The sequence below is a fragment of the Lycium barbarum genome, chromosome 10 (genome assembly GCF_019175385.1).
Source record: "Lycium barbarum isolate Lr01 chromosome 10, ASM1917538v2, whole genome shotgun sequence".
Taxonomy (NCBI): domain Eukaryota; kingdom Viridiplantae; phylum Streptophyta; class Magnoliopsida; order Solanales; family Solanaceae; genus Lycium; species Lycium barbarum.
In genome coordinates, this window is record NC_083346.1 from 118,539,897 (window position 1) to 118,559,763 (window position 19,867).

The 19,867-nt window shown below is 35.1% G+C and overlaps 2 protein-coding genes and 1 pseudogene across 2 annotated transcripts; all 3 read left to right on the forward strand.

The window, feature by feature from the left end:
- The first annotated feature begins 1,449 nt into the window (after positions 1–1,449).
- Positions 1,450–2,163, forward strand: LOC132615909 (pEARLI1-like lipid transfer protein 1; annotated as a pseudogene).
- A 3,090-nt stretch (positions 2,164–5,253) lies between these two features.
- LOC132613388 (uncharacterized) lies at positions 5,254–10,107 on the forward strand. Its single transcript, XM_060327396.1, has 8 exons — positions 5,254–6,186; positions 6,364–6,759; positions 6,812–7,764; positions 7,868–8,597; positions 8,860–8,939; positions 9,639–9,654; positions 9,767–9,829; positions 10,024–10,107. The coding sequence occupies exons 1-8, from the start codon at positions 5,254–5,256 to the stop codon at positions 10,105–10,107; spliced, it is 3,255 nt and encodes a 1,084-aa protein (XP_060183379.1).
- A 1,609-nt stretch (positions 10,108–11,716) lies between these two features.
- Positions 11,717–14,884, forward strand: LOC132613389 (uncharacterized). The gene is made up of 6 exons (XM_060327397.1): positions 11,717–12,374; positions 12,454–12,701; positions 12,781–12,984; positions 13,280–13,384; positions 13,471–13,878; positions 14,843–14,884. The coding sequence occupies exons 1-6, from the start codon at positions 11,717–11,719 to the stop codon at positions 14,882–14,884; spliced, it is 1,665 nt and encodes a 554-aa protein (XP_060183380.1).
- The last annotated feature ends 4,983 nt before the right edge of the window (positions 14,885–19,867 follow it).

Sequence of the window (19,867 nt, forward strand, 5' to 3'; positions counted from 1 at the left end):
TTATTTAGGGGTTATACACCTGATATAGATCATATCGGACAATCTCCTCAACCGAGATAGAGGAATGAGGTTGGAACATCCTCAGCCTATCCAATAACTCAAAGCGATGGTCCTTCCTCAAGTTTCGGTGCAGTTGATTATATTTGGTACGTCTATTTTTTTAACATCAATAGTGTTATTTGATGTGTAGTAGTTAAAACACCCTAATTTCTTATGTAGGGAGAATGTGGTGGTTGCACCAAATTATAGGCAAAGGCCTGCTATGGATGGTCCGGATTATCCGAATTATATAGTGACATCATCCAGCGATAGTGAGGAAATACCTAATGCGGAGCAAAGTGACGATGATATTGAGGTTGGAATTAATCCTCAACATCAAGTAGAACTGTTGCAAAACATGATGGAAAGTCCGACACACGAGGAGGAACTGAATTCACAGCAACCATTTGAATAGCAAGAGTTGACTCCGATTCAGCCGCAAAGCCAATTTCAACAGCAAGAGTCGACGCCGATTCAGTGGAATTTTGATGAGATCCCCTATCTTGGTAATCTTCAAAATCGCCCAGATGCCTTTGTCTTTACTAGGGATGATGATCATATTCGGTGAAATTTGTGGAAAGAGCTAGTGGATATTTTAAAACAAAAGGCTCATATTGAAAAAGGGATGATTTTCAGCTCGAAAAAATCATTGCAAAGGGATATTAAGATTTATTGCATATAGGGGATGAGGACGTGTAAAGTTGATTATTCCACATGAAAAATTTGGCGATTGATCTGCAAGCGAAAATATCAAGGCTCCGAATGGATGCTCCGTGGTAAGAAAACTGCTGAAAAGATGTGGACTATTTCAAGGTTCTACACAAAGCACACTAGTGATATGGGTGACCTCCCAGATGATCACTGAATTCAAGATATGAATATGATTGCTTGTGTATTAGTTGACGACATTGGAAAAAACCCAAGGAATCCCCTTAGGCCACCGAATTTGTTGAGTCGCCCCTGACACATAGTTTCTGCAACTAATTTATATTAGGAGCCTGTTTGGAAAGTCACCTAAGGAATGGATTTGTGTGTAGTTGGGTGTATTTATACAATTTTGTATGTTTGTCTAAACAAGTCAGCATGAAGTTGTGCGTTATTCAAAGGGTGTAAGTATACTCTTCAATTTTCATGGGGAGGTGAGAACTGATAGTAATTACATTATGTCATTACAACCTAATGTAAATTTTCTAATTTTATTTTATCTTTCTGAAATATATTTTGTAATAATCCTTTTACACTATTTCTCATATTCTCATTTTCAACCTTCCAACATTTTCTCTCTCTCTCTCTCTCTCTCTCTCTCTCTCTCTCTCTCTCTATATATATATATATATATATATATATATATATATATATATATATATATATATATATATATATATATTGACTATGATGCTTAATTTTGCATTCTATAAATACTAACCTCCTATAATCATTTCAATATCAACCAAACCCAAAATCCTACTTAAAATTACTTAGTAGAAAATGGCTTCTATGAAAACCACCTGCCTTGCCCTCTTTCTTCTTGTAAACATTCTTTTTTTCTCTCTTGTGAGTGCATCGCCTAAACCAACGCCAAAGCCGATGCCAACTCCAACGCTAAAGCCGCCAACGCTAAAGCCGCCAACACCAATGCCGATGCCGACGCACGCCAATGCCGATGCCGACGCCGATGCCAATGCCAACGCCGAAGCCAACGCCAACCCCGGGTCTCAGCTCCCAAGACAAGTGCTCTATTGATACTCTCAAATTACGTGTTTGTGCTAATGTTCTTGACAATTTACTGGGAGTTAGAATTGGAAATCCATCAAAGAAACCTTGTTGTTCTCTCATTCAAGGACTTGTTGATCTTGATGCCGCTCTTTGTTTATGCATTGCCATTAATGCAAATGTTCTTGGAATCAACCTTAATGTCCCTATTTCTCACAGCCTTCTTCTCAATGCTTGTGATAAAAAAGTTCCATCTGGCTTCCAGTGTCCTAATTGAACAACCTAGCTATGCATTTCTCATGTAAGGATAATATATTCCAGTGTGTGGTAATTAACTCTTTGTTGTTATGGTTGTGTAATAAGTGGAATTGATCGAGTATCTTGGAATAAGTTCCTCTTTGAATCTCATAAGCTTGATTTTGTACTTTACCATATAGAAGTCTATTTGTCGTAAGGTTGTCATTTTTCTTTTATCCTTATCTATGGAATCCGCGACTTTTATAGGACAAAAAAAATGTTGAATCAAACTAATACAAAAGAAAAAAAAACATAAATAGTTTTCACGCACTAATTTAGTGCATGAAAGGTCAAACTTTTGTTTTTGCAGTTTCGTCCTTTCACGCACTAAATTTGTGCGTGAAACCTATTTATGTTTTTTTTGTATTAGTTTGGTTCAACTTTTTTTTTTGTGGTCCTACAAAAGTTGCATATTCTTATCTATGTTAAGAGAAACATGTATTGTTTTTCATTATGTGTATATGTTTATGAATATGCTCTGTTCGTAGTTGAATTTGAGTTATTAATAGCATTGTTATGACCTCGATAAATTTGAAATTTTATTTCTATATGTATTCGAGTACCACAAATATAAGGCTCAAAAACATGACCGGATGGAGTACAACCCTGCAGAGCGCATATTTGAACTCACAACAAGTGTGCACCAAGGTAAAGGAGGTAACATCCACACAATTTGTGAGATTCCAAGAACATGCACATGCAGCAAGTGGCAATCATATCACATGCCATGTTCTCATGCCTTCAAGTATTTTATCGCAATGGGAAATAACGTCTCCTCGTACATGGCTGAGGAATGTACAGTTGAAAATTATACAAGAACGTATGCTGGAAGGTTCTACCCACTTGGCAGTGACAATTATTGGCCACCTGATCCACTTTCAATGGTTGCAAATAAAGCATTTATCCGTAAATTGAGAAAGAATGCATACTCGCGTATTCATAATGAAATGGATGTTCCACCGGGGAGATACACTTGAAAATACTCATTTTGCAATTATGTTGGTCATAATAAGCGCAAGTGTCCCTTACGGCATGGTGGTTAAATACATCTCGCGGTCGAAGTACCTCTTGTGGTGGAGCAAACTTTAGTGGTCACTACAACATTTTAGGCCTAAGGCCACACAATTCTGGACAACGCTTGTAAAGTGTTGCAAAAAATCTTTTTAGAAACGCTTTTAAGGCGTTGCCTTAGTTCAGAGCTTTTGGCCACATAATATTTTAGCAACACTTTTAAGGTGTGGTCTTTAGGATTATAGACTACGCCTGGTAAGTGTTGCCAAATCTTAAAATAATTGGCAACGCCTATTCATATATATGACTACCCTTTTACGTGTGCTATTTTTGTAATTCTAAGAACAACACTTTACAAGCGTGCCCTAATAGTTTTAATGAAATTTTGAGCCAAAATAATTAGTTCCCTCCATACGTCTAAATTTTCCCACAATTTCTAAAAGGCAAAATATACCATCTGACTATTAACACCAACAAGGGTTTCCATGAGCTTCTTCAGTAGGGTTTTCTACTATTCCAAAATTTCTCCCAAAGGGTGTTGAATCCACAGGTATACTTGCATTTATTTTAAAGTTCAGAACTTGCTTCTTAGATTGAGTTTGCAATTGCATTGTTCTGGTTCAACTTAGCAGTTTTGGGTTCTTTTGTTGCTTAATTGTATAAGTTCTTATGCTCCTTTCCCCTTTTCATGATTCATGTTTTTGGGTTTCTGTAGTGATGAAAGTTTTTTCCCAAGTCATTCATTGAAAGAAGAAACTCTTGTGTCATTTGGATATTAATTGCTTAATTGAGATTCTTGCATTTTGTAATGTGAAAGAGTCTTTTGATGAGGAAAATGCTTAAAGTTACACAACAAATATTACTCTCTTTTTTTTTTTTTTTTTTTTTTTACCTTGAGTTTCAGAAAGTTCTCATCATTTTATTTTTATGTCCTTTTAGACTAGCGGAAGGTAGTTTTTTGTTGCATATTCTATTACGATTTGGGTTTCTGTAGTGATGAAAGTTTTTTCCCAAGTCATTCATTGAAAGAAGAAACTCTTGTGTCATTTGGATATTAGTTGCTTAATTGAGATTCTTGCATTTTGTAATGTGAAAGAGTCTTTTGATGAGGAAAATGCTTAAAGTTACACAGCAAATATTACTCTTTTTTTTTACCTTGAGTTTCAGAAAGTTCTCATCATTTCATTTTTATGTCCTTTTAGACTAGCGGAAGGTAGTTTTTTGTTGCATATTCTATTACGATTTGGTTGATTTATAGGCGCTATATCTGAAGTTTGGTTGAAAGTTTATAGTTTTGGTCCTTATTTTCAGGGACAAAAGAAGGTGTAATTTGGTTTGTATCTTTTTTTATGCTGTCTATATTTGAGCAGAAATGAATTTTGGGATTATTTTTGGGGTCTTAATGGTTTGTTGACATTTTCTGTCAGGGGTTTTTTGGATCACATGCTTTGTGATTTGGATGCAATCAGTGTTGTACAAGAGATGAGGAAAAAAAGAGCATCTTAACAATAACTATATACCATTTGTTCTTTTAAAAAGTCAATGGCTTTTCTAAGACAAACTTTTAAAACTGTAGTTTAAATTTTAGTTCCGAACAGTCTTTTCTACAATCCCATAACTTTAGTTAACTCCTTGTCTTTAATCTTTTCCCAAAAGTAGAAAAAGCAATTCCAGAAAATTGTTCATAACATAATTTAAAATCTTGAAAGCAAGTACTGGAAAATAAGATTCAAGTTTAGATAAATTTTGAGAAGTCAATGATTTGAACAGTATTCTTTGTGGCCGCTGGATTCGAACTCACTTTAATGCGTACTTGTTAATATCATTGTCTGAGACAATAGAAAATACTTCAATCTTTATATGATAGATGTACGTGTGTTCAATTTTAACGTGTTCTACTAATACTTATCTTCATAATATGTATTTGTTTTGATAAATTTTAAAAGCCCCTGCTAGATTACTCGTGGTGAACTTGAAGTTGGGTTTGCCCTAAGATAAGTCTCATGACTAGGTAAGAGTTTCTTATTCTCTTTTTTTTTTTAATTATTCTATTACTATACAACACCTATTTTGAAAAATTACTCATAATTTTAGGATCTATTTGTTAAGTATAAATTTTTAAATGGATCTATATTTTAAAATTTAATATCGCCTTTGATTTTTAGGTTTTCAAATGATCCATCCAAAGCTTGGATGGATTTACCAAGGTATAGCGAAGAGTATAGTGACGGTGTTCAACGTTTTTTGGACTTCGCTTATTCTGATGGAGATCCTCAAGGTGAAGAAATTCAATGTCCATGTGCAAAGTGTTGTAACATCCCTTGGTGTCGAAGAGGTGTAGTATATAATCATCTAATATGCTACGGTTTTGTTAAAGGTTACTCAAGATGGATTAACCATGGGGAATGGGACTTTCCAATGGAAGTTGATGATGAAGTTAACTTATATGATGACATCGATGGGTTGTTGAATGATCAATTTAGAGATATTACACAAGCTGAAGGAGTTTATGAAGGCCAAAATGAAGATGCCAAAAAATTCTATAAGTTAGTTGATGAGGCAAGCCAAGAATTATATCCTGGTTGTAAAGGATTCTCTAAATTATCATTCACAATTCGACTATATTTGTTGAAGTGTCTACATGGATGGAGTAATGCATCCTTTACTTCCCTCTTGGAGTTGTTGAAAGAGGCGATGCCTGAGTTGAACATTCCTTTATCCTATAATAAAGCCAAGTCTATGGTAAAGGATCTAGGTCTTGATTATAAAAAAATTGATGCATGTCCCAATGACTGCATGCTGTTTAGGAATGAACATAAAGGTGATGAAAATTGTCATGTTTGTGGAGCTTCACGATATATTGAGTATCCTGAAGTAGATAGTGAGCTTCAGTCTTCCAAAAGATCTCATCGTGTTGCTGCTAAAACTTTGAGACACTTTCCATTAATTCCTAGACTCAAAAGGCTATTTATGTGCTCAAAGACAGCGGATAAATTGAGGTGGCATGACGAGGAGCGGTCCAAAGATGGAAAGTTAAGGCACCCTGCTGATGGCCAAGCATGGAAAGACTTTGATAGCCTTCATCCAGATTTTGCAAAAGATTCTCGCAATGTGAGACTTGGCTTGGCAAGTGACGGATTCAATCCATTTCGGACCATGAGCATATCTCATAGTACATGGCCAGTTGTCTTAATGGTGTATAATTTTCCTCCTTGGATGTCCATGAAACAAGAATATTGCATGCTTTCTTTGCTTATATCTGGTCCGTGATCTCCTGGAAATGACATTGACATTTATTTGCAGCCATTAATAGAAGAGTTGAAGGTATTGTGGGAGTTAGGGGTAGACACATATGATGCTTCGAGAAATCAAACCTTTCAAATGCGAGCATCTCTTATGTGGACAATTAATGACTTCCCTGCATATGCTATGTTATCCGGATGGAGTACAAAAGGAAAATTGGCTTGTCCTTGTTGTAATTATGGCACTAATTCTTGCTATCTGAAACATAGCCGGAAAATGTGTTACATGGACCATCGTGTTTTTCTACCCATGGATCATCCATGGAGATCTAACAAAAGGTCTTTCAATGGAAAAACAGAATTTAGGCCTCCTCCACAATTGTTAAAGGGAACCGATGTGTTTAATATGTTACAGAATGTTGAAAATGTGTTTGGGAAGAAGCAAAAGAAATCAAATGTCGGTCCATGGAAAAAAAGGTCAATTTTTTTTTGAATTACCTTATTGGCAGCACAACTCGCTTCGCCACAACCTTGATGTAATGCATATTGAGAAGAACATATTTGATAACATAATAGGAACACTTTTGGATATATCTGGCAAGACGAAGGATCATGAAAATGCTCGTTATGACCTCAAAGAGATGGGCATTAGGAAAAACCTTCAACCAAAAGATACAAAGGATGGCAAGAAAATAAAGCTTGCACAAGCATGCTACTTTATGACTAAGGGAGAAAGATCTACTTTTTGTGGTGTTTTAAAGAATGCAAAGCTACCTGATGGTAGTGCTTCGAACATTTCCCGATGTGTGCAACCAGCCGAAAGAAAAATATCTAATTATAAGACCCATGATGCCCATTTCATGCTACATTACTTGTTGCCAATACCAATTAAAAGCATACTTCCTGATCATGTTGCTATTCCTTTTATTCGTCTAAGCTCCTTTTTTCGTCGTTTATGTCAAAAGGTTATCACACCAGAGGATCTAGATTGTTTGGAAGCAGAGATTAGAGAAACAGTGAGCCAATTGGAGCGAATTTTTCCTCCTTGTTTTTTTGATATAATGGTTCATTTGGCTATCCATTTGCCAAACGAGCTAAGATTAGGAGGTCCAGTCCAGGGCCGATGGATGTATCCTCCTGAAAGATTTATGTGTAGGTTCAAGTCGTATGTTCGTAACAAAAACCATGCAGAAGGATCCATTGCTGAAGCATATCTAGTTGAAGAGTGTCTAAATTTATGCTCAAGATACTTACATGGTGGTGTACATACTAGATATAATAGAAGATCCCGAAACAATGATGAATGTGGTTCAACTGATGCACAAACTTGTAGTTTGTTCCCTGACAAAGGTTGTCCTTTAGGAGGGAAAATGGGTGATCCAGATGAGCTAGATGACAAGTCACTAAATCAAGCACATAGATACATATTGAGCAATTGTGAAGAAATTCAAGATTATGTCAGGTATTTAACTCACTTATAATTATAAAATTGTCTTTTATATCAATAAATGTTTAAATTATTTAATGTTTCTTTTTGCTAACAAATAACAATACTTGTTGTGTAGAGAGCACGAGCTTGAAGTTAATAGTCATGAGCGAAGATCTAAATGGAGAAAGGCCAAGACTCATAGTCAAAACTTTGCTCAATGGTTTGAAAGCCGTGTTTTGCATGACGATGTGCCTGATTTGATAAAACAATTGTCTAGAGGACCAAGTTCAATTGCTAAAAGATACTCTGGGTATCTCATTAATGGATATAGATTCCATGTGAGGCAGCGTGATGTAAGGAGAAAAACACAAAATAGTGGTATTACATTAGTTGCACTAACTACAAGTTTTGCAAGCTCAAAGGATAAAAATCCAGTTGATGCAAATGTGACTTATTATGGTCATTTTAAGGTTGTGTTGTTTAAGTGTGACTGGTATGAGGCTGCAGAAGATACTTACGGTCTTACTTATGTCTACTTCAACAAGAGATGCTATCAAGAAGAGCCCTTTGTGCTAGCATCACAAGCACACCAATGCTTCTATGTGCAAGATCCATATGATCAAGATAAACACTACGTTATGAAGACCGTCCCGAGAGACTTGTTTAGCATAAGTGATCAACTAGAATCTGATGCTCCTCACTGTTATGGAGATGAGTCGTCTGAACATTCGATGGCCCCGTCTATACCAAATGATAATGGTGAAGTTGTTTTAGTAAGGAGTGATGTACCTGAAACCATTATTGATGTGCCTCTAGAAGGATTTCTTGCGCAACAAACTGAAATTGGATCTGGAGATGAGTTTGATGTTTGAAGATACATCTTGAGTTTAATTCTAATTCAGAAGTTGAATATTTGCACAATGTTCAGCTAAAAAAATAGTTCAGTCATTTACTTGATTAATAACTAGAGAGTTTCCTGCTTTGATGACATTTATTTTGTCGATGCTTTCTTGTCTAATTCATCAGGCTCTAATATTAAGCAGTTATTGTGGAAATGTTTGGATACAAATACTAGTAATATTGAGATGCACAGTGTTTCTGCACTGCATTTTCTGCATTTCTGCACAGGTATTTCAGCATTTCCGTACTAAGTTTCAGCATTTTAGTACAGCTGTGTTTCAGCATTTCTGTAGTGTTGTGCTTCAGGAGTGATTTTTTTATGCATTACATATTTGTATTTCTGCACTGTATTGCAGTTTCAGTATTTTTGCACTGCATTTTCTGCACAGCTTTTTCAGCATTTCTGCACAGTTTTTCAGCATTTCTGCACATTTTCAGCATTTCTGCACTGCGTTTTAGCATTTCTGCACTGCGTTTCAGCATTTCTGCAAGATTTTCTAAACTGCGTTTCAGTATTTTTTTAGTGTTGTGCTTCAGCAGTGATTTTTTTCTGCACTGCATATTTGTATTTCTGCACTGCATTTTAGTATTTCTGCACTGCATTTTCTACATTTCTGCACAGGTTTTTCAACATTTCGGTACTAAGTTTCAGCATTTTAGTACAGCTGTGTTTCAGCATTTCTGTAGTGTTGTGATTCAGCAGTGATTTTTTTATGCATTACATATTTGTATTTCTGCACTGTATTGCAGTTTCAGTATTTTTGCACTGCATTGTCTGCATTTTCTGCACAACTTTTTCAGCATTTCTGCACAGTTTTTCAGCATTTCTGCACTGCGTTTTAGCATTTCTGCACTGCGTTTCAGCATTTCTGCAAGATTTTCTAAACTGCGTTTCAGTATTTTTTTTAGTGTTGTGCTTCAGCAGTGATTTTTTTCTGCACTGCATATTTGTATTTCTGCACTGCATTTTAGTATTTCTGCACTGCATTTTCTGCATTTCTGCACAGGTTTTTCAGCATTTCGGTACTAAGTTTCAGCATTTTAGTACAACTCTGTTTCAGCATTTCTGTAGTGTTGTGCTTCAGCAGTGATTTTTTTATGCATTACATATTTGTATTTCTGCACTATATTGCAGTTTCAGTATTTTTGCACTGAATTGTCTGCATTTTCTGCACAGCTTTTTCAGCATTTCTGCACAGTTTTTCAGCATTTCTGCACTGCGTTTCAGCATTTTTGCACAATTTTTCAGCATTTCTGCAAGATTTTCTAAACTGCGTTTCAGTATTTTTTTTAGTGTTGTGCTTCAGCAGTGATTTTTTTCTGCACTGCATATTTGTATTTCTGCACTGCATTTTAGTATTTCTGCACTGCATTTTCTGCATTTCTGCACAGGTTTTTCAGCATTTCCGTACTAAGTTTCAGCATTTTAGTACAGCTGTGTTTCAGCATTTCTGTAGTGTTGTGCTTCAGCAGTGATTTTTTTATGCATTACATATTTGTATTTCTGCACTGTATTGCAGTTTCAGTATTTTTGCACTGCATTGTCTGCATTTTCTGCACAGCTTTTTCAGCATTTCTGCACAGTTTTTCAGCATTTCTGCACTGCGTTTCAGCATTTCTGCACAATTTTTCAGCATTTCTGCACAGTTTTTCAGCATTTCTACACTGCGTTTTAGCATTTCTGCACTGCGTTTCAGCATTTCTGCAAGATATTCTAAACTGCGTTTCAGTATTTTTTTTAGTGTTGTGCTTCAGCAGTGATTTTTTTCTGCACTGCATATTTGTATTTCTGCACTGCATTTTAGTATTTCTGCACTGCATTTTCTGCATTTCTTCACAGGTTTTTCAGCATTTTAGTACAGCTGTGTTTCAGCATTTCTGTAGTGTTGTGCTTCAGCAGTGATTTTTTTATGCATTACATATTTGTATTTCTGCACTGTATTGCAGTTTCAGTATTTTTGCACTTCATTGTCTGCATTTTCTGCACAGCTTTTTCAGCATTTCTGCACAATTTTTCAGCATTTCTGCACAGTTTTTCAGCATTTCTGCACTGCGTTTCAGCATTTCTGCAAGATTTTCTAAACTGCGTTTCAGTATGTTTTTTAGTGTTGTGCTTCAGCAGTGATTTTTTTCTGCACTGCATATTTGTATTTCTGCACTGCATTTTAGTATTTCTGCACTGCATTTTCTGCATTTCTGCACAGGTTTTCAGCATTTCCGTACTAAGTTTCATCATTTTAGTACAACTGTGTTTCAGCATTTCTGTAGTGTTGTACTTCAGCAGTGATTTTTTTATGCATTACATATTTGTATTTCTGCACTGTATTGCAGTTTCAGTATTTTTTTAGTGTTGTGCTTCAGCAGTGATTTTTTTCTGCACTGCGTATTTGTATTTCTGCACTGCATTTTCTGCATTTCTGCACAGGTATTTCAGCATTTCCGGACTAAGTTTCAGCATTTCTGTACTAAGTTTCAGCTTTTTAGTACAGTATTTTTAGCATTTTTGCACTGCATTTCAGCATTTCTGCACAATTTTTCCAGCATTTCTGCAGTGTATTTTTTTGCACTGCATTTCAGCAAGTTTTTTTTTTTAAACTTTATCACCATGTTCTCCTCCAGATGGACTTGAACATGATGATAATGCTTCCTTTTCAGTTCATCACCAACAAACTTCCTCTGTAAATTCAGCATTGCATTTCCTTTTATAACCAACATCCACTAACTCCGGACACCCTTGGTCAATATCCCTATAAGACCAGCCAACAACCTCCGGATTTGCACTTCTTCCTTGAATTGTCTATGTAATCTTGAATTCTTTCCATGCATGCCAATAGCACCATCCTACTTCCTTGCACCAAGGCTGTCTCCATCTGACTATTAGCACCAGCAAATTCCATCATAAGCAGATTTCTAGAAATTCTCTAACTGCCTTCATCATCCATATTTCACACCTTCCTCTACAAGAAACACTATTTTTAGCATTCTGCGTTATTATTATTTTCACACAGCATTTTTATGTTTCTGTACAATGTTATGTATTCCTTTTATTGTTGGACTAAAGTATTTTTTTTTCTCTTCATGAAGAATGAATCCAGGAGAAAAGAAAAGGGTTTTGAATCCAAACAAAGCTCAAAGTCCTATGAAGAAGATAGGTTACGATTTCCAATTTCGATCGAGTGCTGAACTAGCCAAGCAATATCAGATAAAGAGAGAAAAACTTGCTAATGATCGGGAGAATAGAGCTGTGAAACAGCAAGCACCATTAAGTCATAAAAGGAAGAATCCTATGTCTACAATATCAAATGCAAGAGAAGGACAAAGTAGACAAAGGTTAATTCAATCTAAGGAGTCCATTCAGCAGCAAGGAAATGGTAAACTACCTATGCACAAATCCACAGTCCAACTGTCTTCAAAGGAAGTTCTTAACACTTCAAATATGATTGGAAAAAAACAAGGAGAAGGAGAAAAACAACTTGGCACTCATGATCTACAAAATGTCAAAAAGGTGAAGAGAAAGTCGGTCTTACCGACGACAAGTCTTGATCTTTTCCTACAACAAAAAGGAACACATGTGGGTGGAGAGAAACTACCTGATATTCAGCCAGTTAATGAGGCCAGATCTATGCCGTCCCCTCTTGTTGATGAGCATAATATTGAACTTGATAATTTTGATGCACAAGAAGAAGTTGGCGATGATGAGTGTGTTAGAGACGAAGCTATGGACATTGATTCACATATAGGTGGTATGTCTTAAACCTTGTAATTTTGTTTGTATTCATTATATTTTTATTTATTTATGTATATATTGTTACATCAATCCAGGAACATCAGATAAGAAGAAAGTTCGAGGGCAAACAAAATGTATGCTGATTCATGCAAGAAATCTTCAGGAGAGAGAGGAGGTGACATTTGACAAAGGACAAGCTGTGGGACCAACCGGTAAAAGAGTGTCTCAGTTAAGCAACTTCATAGGAACAGTTGCCAGGAATCCTAGATTTATCACATTACTATTCACTAATTGGCATGTTGTTCCAGATGATACAAAACAACGAATGGTGGATTATGTTAAAGTAAGAACAATCAATTTTCAATTGTGTATTTTATTGGGTTTCTTACCAAATGAAGATAACATATATGTCATTTGCATAGACCAAGTTCATAATTCCAGCAGAAGGAAATAAGTGGGTGATGGATGGTCTTCGTGAAGCTTGGAGACGACACAAGAAAACTACTAAGGAGAGACATTTTGACGTGAATCGTAGTATTGAAGATATGGTAGAAAAGCGTCCCCCTGAGATACCAGAAGTTCAATTTCGCCAATTAATTGAATATTGGATGGATGAAGATGTCCAAGTGAGATTAAACAATGCATTCTACTCTTGAACATATTATTAAATTATATCTTTTTTTCTTATTGATTAGTAACTAATATACTTCTGTTGGTGGAATTTTAGGCCATCAGCCAAAAAAATCTGAAAATAGAAAAAAACAAAAGTGGAGGCATCGGATGGGACCTATTAGTTTTGCAAGAGTACGCGTGGCATTGGTAATATTTATTTGAAAGTTTGTGAAAAAATGACTTCCATTTCTACTCATACTTTTTTACTGTATGTTGATGTTTTTTTATTGATTCTAATATAATTTGTAGCGTGACTCTAAAGAGAACAAGGAGGATCCATCACAATCTGAAATGTTTGTTGCGACTCGTACAAAAAAGGGAAAGCAAGTTCATGAAGATGCCCAAAGTGCAATAGTAAGTCAAGTTGCAGTTAATTTCTAATCATGGAATTTGATTTTTTATATATAAATTTTGTTCTAACGAATATTTCTTTTTGATAGTCGGAACTTCAAAACCGTCAACATTCTGGGGAAACAGCAGATGAAGCATTTCAGGCAGTGTTTGGAAAGGAGCAGCCTGGTCGAGTACGATGCTATGGTAGATCAGTGACAAAAAGTTCTCTGAAAAAAAATGAGGAAATCAACAAGCTCCAACAGAAGCATAACAATGAAGTCTCTACTTTGAAAGAAGAAATCAAGGAAATGAGAGAAGAAATGCAAGAATTGAGGCAATTGCGACATAGCTTTAATCTATTGGTACAAAAAAACCCTGGACTGAATGTTCAAGATATACCCGGGGTTGTTGGATCTAACCAACCTTCTCCAGTTGATGCTACTAGTGGACAGGCTGTTAGAGGCCAAAATCTTCCACATTCTTCTGGATCAACTCATGGACCAATTCTTGAAAAGGTATTTATACTCCACATTCTCATTAAACTTAAATTTTTTATGGGACCAATTCCTAGCAGTGGGCTTTATTCACTGTATATTTAGGAAGCAAACTGAACCTAAAGTTACTATTCTTTTGGTCCTTGTCGTGTTCTGCTCTTTGCATTATGTCTTTTTTTCCCTGCACATAAGCGTTTCAATCTAAAAAATACATATAAAGATACAGGTGGTATTGAGTAGGCTATATTTTCAAGAGGTACACGATATGTTTTAGTGTCCTTGAAAGTCTTTTTTTTTTTTAAATTTAAAGCCACCTTCAAGGTGGGTGTTAGGACGGACCCCTACCTTGTATATTAATAAACAAAAGGAGAATACATGTAGCTCAAGATTTATAATGTTGTGATGAATACACCATTGGACCCCAAACAAGAGTTCTTAAGATTCCGCAATGTTGCTCTTGCTAGGTTCAAACCGGACAAAGTAGGCCATTATCATCTTTCCTTGTGAGTTTCTTATCATTGCTCCACCTCCACTTGAATTATTTTTATGGCTCCAATGACTTTTGATATTGAAGAAGTTGCTGGTTGGCTTGTTCCAGTAGACAGCTCAGCACATTTTAAAAGCAATATTCTTGAATAGTCGCTTTGAGGAATTTATTTGAGTCTTCAGTTCTTGCAAGAGTTTTAATTGGTAGTTGTCTATCTTGATTTCTTTTCTTAGTGTTCCTTGTGTATGATGCTTTTTTTTTTCAAATCGTTATTCTCCTTGGAAAGCACCGATTTGGCGGATATGCTACTTAAGATTCCTCTACTTCACGTAAATGTGTTGAGCAGTACCTTAGGTAAATGCTTGTTCTACTAGTTGGTTATCCTCATTTATTTTGATGGGCTGTTAATTTCCGTGAAATAGGAACTTACTTTTACCTTGCTTTCACAAATGATCAAAATTTGATTTCATCTAATTATTAATTTCTTTTTATGTGTAGGAGAAGGTGTGTGATGCAATTGGTGGTAGAAAGTCAATTTGATCTATTGATGTGAATGGATGAAGAATTTTGGATAACTATTAGGATGTCTATCATTCATGATACTATATGAATACATTCCGTTTTGTAAAGTTTTTTGCTAATGAGCATTTTGATACATAAATTTTATTATCATGTGTATTACATGACTAAGTTGAAGTCCATTGCAAGTATTATATGGATTTGAATTACGTTAATTCTTGATATCATCAAAATATGTGATAGTACTAGTAATGCATACTTTTTGACTAATATCATTTATATGATATATTTAAAATGTGATCTTTTAATAAAAAACTTTTTGTTAGTAAAACTATTAAAAAAGTATTTTATAACCCAGCCCATTTGTTATGTATATAGGCAAGGGCTACGTTTTATAGGTGTTCTGTTAGAAGCCACGTTTAGAAAGTGTGGCCTATAAAATAACAAAGGCCACACTTTCAAAGTGTTTCTGTAGAATGGAAAGTGTTGTCATACGGAGGTATAACAAGTGTGGTCTTTGCCATGGAATAGGCCACACTTTTAAGCGTGGCTAGTAAGGCCACGTCTGAAAAGCGTGGCCATAGGTCAAAGGATACGGTTGTTATGGCCACCCTCTCAAAAGCGTTGCCAAAAGTCAAAAAGTGTGGCCTTTGATAAAAGACCACACTTTTTGACTTTTGGGCCACACTTTTTCGGGGTGCTTGAAGACCAAATTTGTTGTAGTGGGTGGAAGTACCTCTAGTGATGGTGGCACATCTCGCGGTGGTTGCGGAAGATCAACTCAAGGGCATTAATTGATAAATGCTTTTAAAGTTTTGTTCTTACTTTGATGATTTTATTTTAAAAAGTTTGGCTTTCTACTTAACGTTATAAATGAATGGTGCAATTTAATTAAGTTTTTTTTTTGTATGAATGTTGCCATTTTGACTAAAGTTTGATTAATTATTAATGAACAAGTTTAAGTATTCGTAAAGAACTTCAAGCTAATGTCACCGAGCCTTCAAACGAAAATGGTGTTCGAGCACTTTTCAACCACTAGGTATATTTACATATGTTATATAAGTTTATAAGTAAAGTTTAATTCATTTTTCTAAGTTTATAAATTCGTGTATATATATATATATATATAACATTTATTTACAAGTAGTAGTTTTTTTTTAACTTGCAAATAATACATGAGTTGCAAAGAAATAGTAGAATAATAAAATTACCAATTCTCAATCATTTGGTTAATTTCCCCCATATCACATTCGGCCATGGAGATATCTTCAAAGTCTTCCATTTGGTCCGGTCGACTTGATATCAAATCTTCAATCTCTTCCTCTTCGCCTTGCTCCGCTTCTAAGCTTTGGTTGTGTCTCTCCGATCTAATCCAATCGCAAATGCACTACTAGTCCTTGCAAGCTAAAGTCGTATAATGAGTGCCTATGGTCTCCAATTTGTTGTCTTCCTTGGATAAATGCACTCTCTGAAGCCACGGTTGATACTTGAACCGTAAGGATATCTCGAGCCATTCTTGAGAGTATCAGATGACTTGCCTTGTACTTCTTCCACCATATTAAGACGTCCAACCCATCTAGTTCCTTAATATCCACATCTGGCTGAATCAAATAAAAGTAATATTCATCAACGTTTGCACAACAAGAAAGAGTTGAATGTGAATATAAAACTTTTAAACTCGACAAGCCCTTTTTGATGCTTTGAGAAGTAGTAGGACGTGGAGCAATAGGTGTAGCATGTTCTTTCAAATTAGAATAATGAGTAAAAAAAATTCTAAACTCGTCATCAATAGTGAGTTCGACTTCAGCTAAATATGATTGAATTCCCTCTTCAATTTCTAAATATATATAAATTTGATCAACCAATGTTTTAGCATAAGATACTTTTAAACAAGGATTTAAAAGAGAACCCAATCTAAATAAGCTAAGATAGGAAAAAAAATACTTCTTAATTTTTTTTGTCATATCAAAAATAGCCGCTTGATAGCTGGTTTATATTTATACTCTTATAAAACTCTAGCTATTTCCGCTAAGTAGGCTAAAATTTCGGTTATCGTAGGAGAGAGTTTTTTAGAAAAAGCAAGAGTTGCATTATAAATAATTTCTAAGAGTTCAACACATTCCTTAGCATCTTCCCAAATGCGTAAAATTTAACCAATCATCATTATTAATATTATATTTGTTGTGAACTTGTTGTATGTGAATCCTATACTCATATGCTTGTTGTAGCATAATGTAAGTGTAGTTTCACCTACTCTCAATTTCTACTTGAATTTTTCTAGGTCTAAGATTATTTTCCAGACAACAATTCTTAAAATCTCTAAGTCTTCCCCTATTAGCATTACAAAAAAGAAACGCAACCGCCTCTCTAAATTTTTGAATAGAATCGTCAAAACGCACAAGACTATCTTTAACAATTAAGTTTAAAGTGTGACAACTACAACTCACATGAAAAATATTTTTTAGAGGATGGTTTAATTCTCTTTTTAAAAAAACCAATCACCTTTGTATTATTAGAAGCATTATCTAAAGCAATACAAAATATTTTTCTATATATGTTAAAAAATCTCATAATAGTAGACATTAAATCCTCTAAATTTTTTCCATCATGACGACCTTTTCGTTCATCATATAAAAAAGATATAATTCTCTTTTGCATAACCCAATTTTTATCAACCCAATGACATGTAATAGCAAAAAAATTTAACTTGTTAAGACTAAGACCCAAATCAACGGTAAGAGAAATATTAAAATTTAAAGAATTAAATGCATAGCGCAAAAAAAAAATCTATATTTTTTATATAAATCTATAACATCCGCTCTACAAGTACTTCTAGGAATACCCTCAAATAAAGGATTATAACAACATTGAATGTAAGTAACAAATCCCAAACCCGAAGGAAATGAAAATGATAAACAATCATAAGCTACCATTTTAGCTATTTTTATAGGCTATTTTTTCTTGTCATACTTAAAATTTTTACCGGTTTATGAGTCTATCGTCATTTGAATACCCCCCCCCCCCTCCACACACATTTCAACCCGTTTTCATTTCCCAAACATCCATATGTTTCTTTCTCATATGAGCATTTAGTGTACCCGTTCCACCATCGTTACTAGTTTCTTTCCTAAAAGCAAATACTTGTCCACATAGGGTATATTTAGATGTTTGGCTTCCTTATCCTTAGTCATAAATTTTCAAATTTTAGCAGTTGGCTTACGAGTTTTAGGCGATTTGTCTTGTGTATGTGATTGTGCAGGACATGTATCTCCTATGAAATTTTCGGGGGCATGTATTTCATCATCATCATTATCATCAATTTCATTAAAAGTGTCGGTATAATGTTGTTGCATTGCCTCATGACCTAAAAGTGGATTATTTCCACCAACATCAACACCTAAATTAGGTGTTTCTTCCACAAATTTTTCCTCATTAAGCCTACCCCTAATAATACCACTACTACCGGCACCGCATCTAAATCTCTTCGCCATTATTAAATAGAATTAATTTAAATCACAAGAAACTAAATTGCAACAAATTAAATTGCGTAAATTAAATTGTGAAAAATAAAGATAGAGTTGGAATGAAGGTACCAATTGCCGGACTAATTTCCAACAAAGTGAAGGCGGCTAGAATTGCAATTCCACCAAATCTACGTCGGATTGTTGCAAAATCACCAACTCCACCAACAATTAATATTATAATTGCAAAATTAATAATTGAAACAATAATAAGACTTTATAATATTTATTTTAGAGAAATTTAAAGTGGCTAATTGTTGCAAAGTAACTATAATTGAGAGATTGAGATTTGAGAGAAAGAGAAGAGTAAATTGGTGTGGATTAAAATGAAAATGGAGAGGGGTTTATATAGGGGTTGGGATGGGTTAAAGTGTTAAAAAAATGTTTGGGGGTTTTTTTTTGGGGGGGGGGGGGGGGGGGGGAATGGGTTTGGGACCGTTGGCCAACGGTCCAACAGAGCAGCCCAACGGCTCTACTTAAAAAATAATAATAACAATTCCACCGATTTTGCCGGTTTAACTGGTCCGGTTCCGATTTTACCGGTTTAACCGATTATGGTTCCAAAAAGATTGAAACTGGACCGGTATATAATAAACGGTTAACCGAAACCGGTTCTGGTTACCGGTTTGAACCGGTTAACCCGAACCGGTTGACAGGTTTAGTTGTGATGAAACGAGTTTAACAAAAAAGATTAGAAATTATAATTCATTCGTTAATTTTTTATTCATTTACATCTTCACATTATCTCTGAATATAGATCTTTTTGAGTCATCTACATTTGTCATTGATATAAATGACACAAAATAAATTAAGGCCTCATATTGCAGTTTGGCTTTAGGCCCCCGAATTTGTTGAACCGCCCCTGACACATAGTTTCTGCAACTTAATTTATATTAGGAGCCTGTTTGGAAAGTCACCTAAGGAATGGATTTGTGTGTAGTTGGGTGTACTTATACAGTTTTGTATGTTTGCCTAAACAAGTCAGCATGAAGTTGAGTGTTATTTAAAGGGTGTAAGTGTACTCTTCAATTTTCAAGGGGAGGTGAGAATTGATAGTAATTACATTATATCATTACAAAGTAATGTAACTTTTATAATTTTATTTTATTTTTCTGAAATATATTTAGTAATAATCCTTTTACACTATTTCTCTTATTCTCATTTTCAACCTTCCAACGTGTTCTCTCTCTCTCTCTCTCTCTCTATATATATATATATATATATATATATATATTGACCATGATGCTTAATTTTGCATTCTATAAATACTCACCTCCTATAATCTTTTCAATATCAACCAAACCCAAAATCCTACTTAAAACTACTTAGTAGAAAAACGCTTCTAAGAAAACTACCTGCCTTGCTCTCTTTCTTCTTGTAAACATTCTTTTTTTCTCTCTTGCGAGTGCATCGCCTAAAGCGACGCCAATGCCTATGCCGACGCCAACGCCAACGCCAACCCCGAGCCTCAGCTCCCAAGACA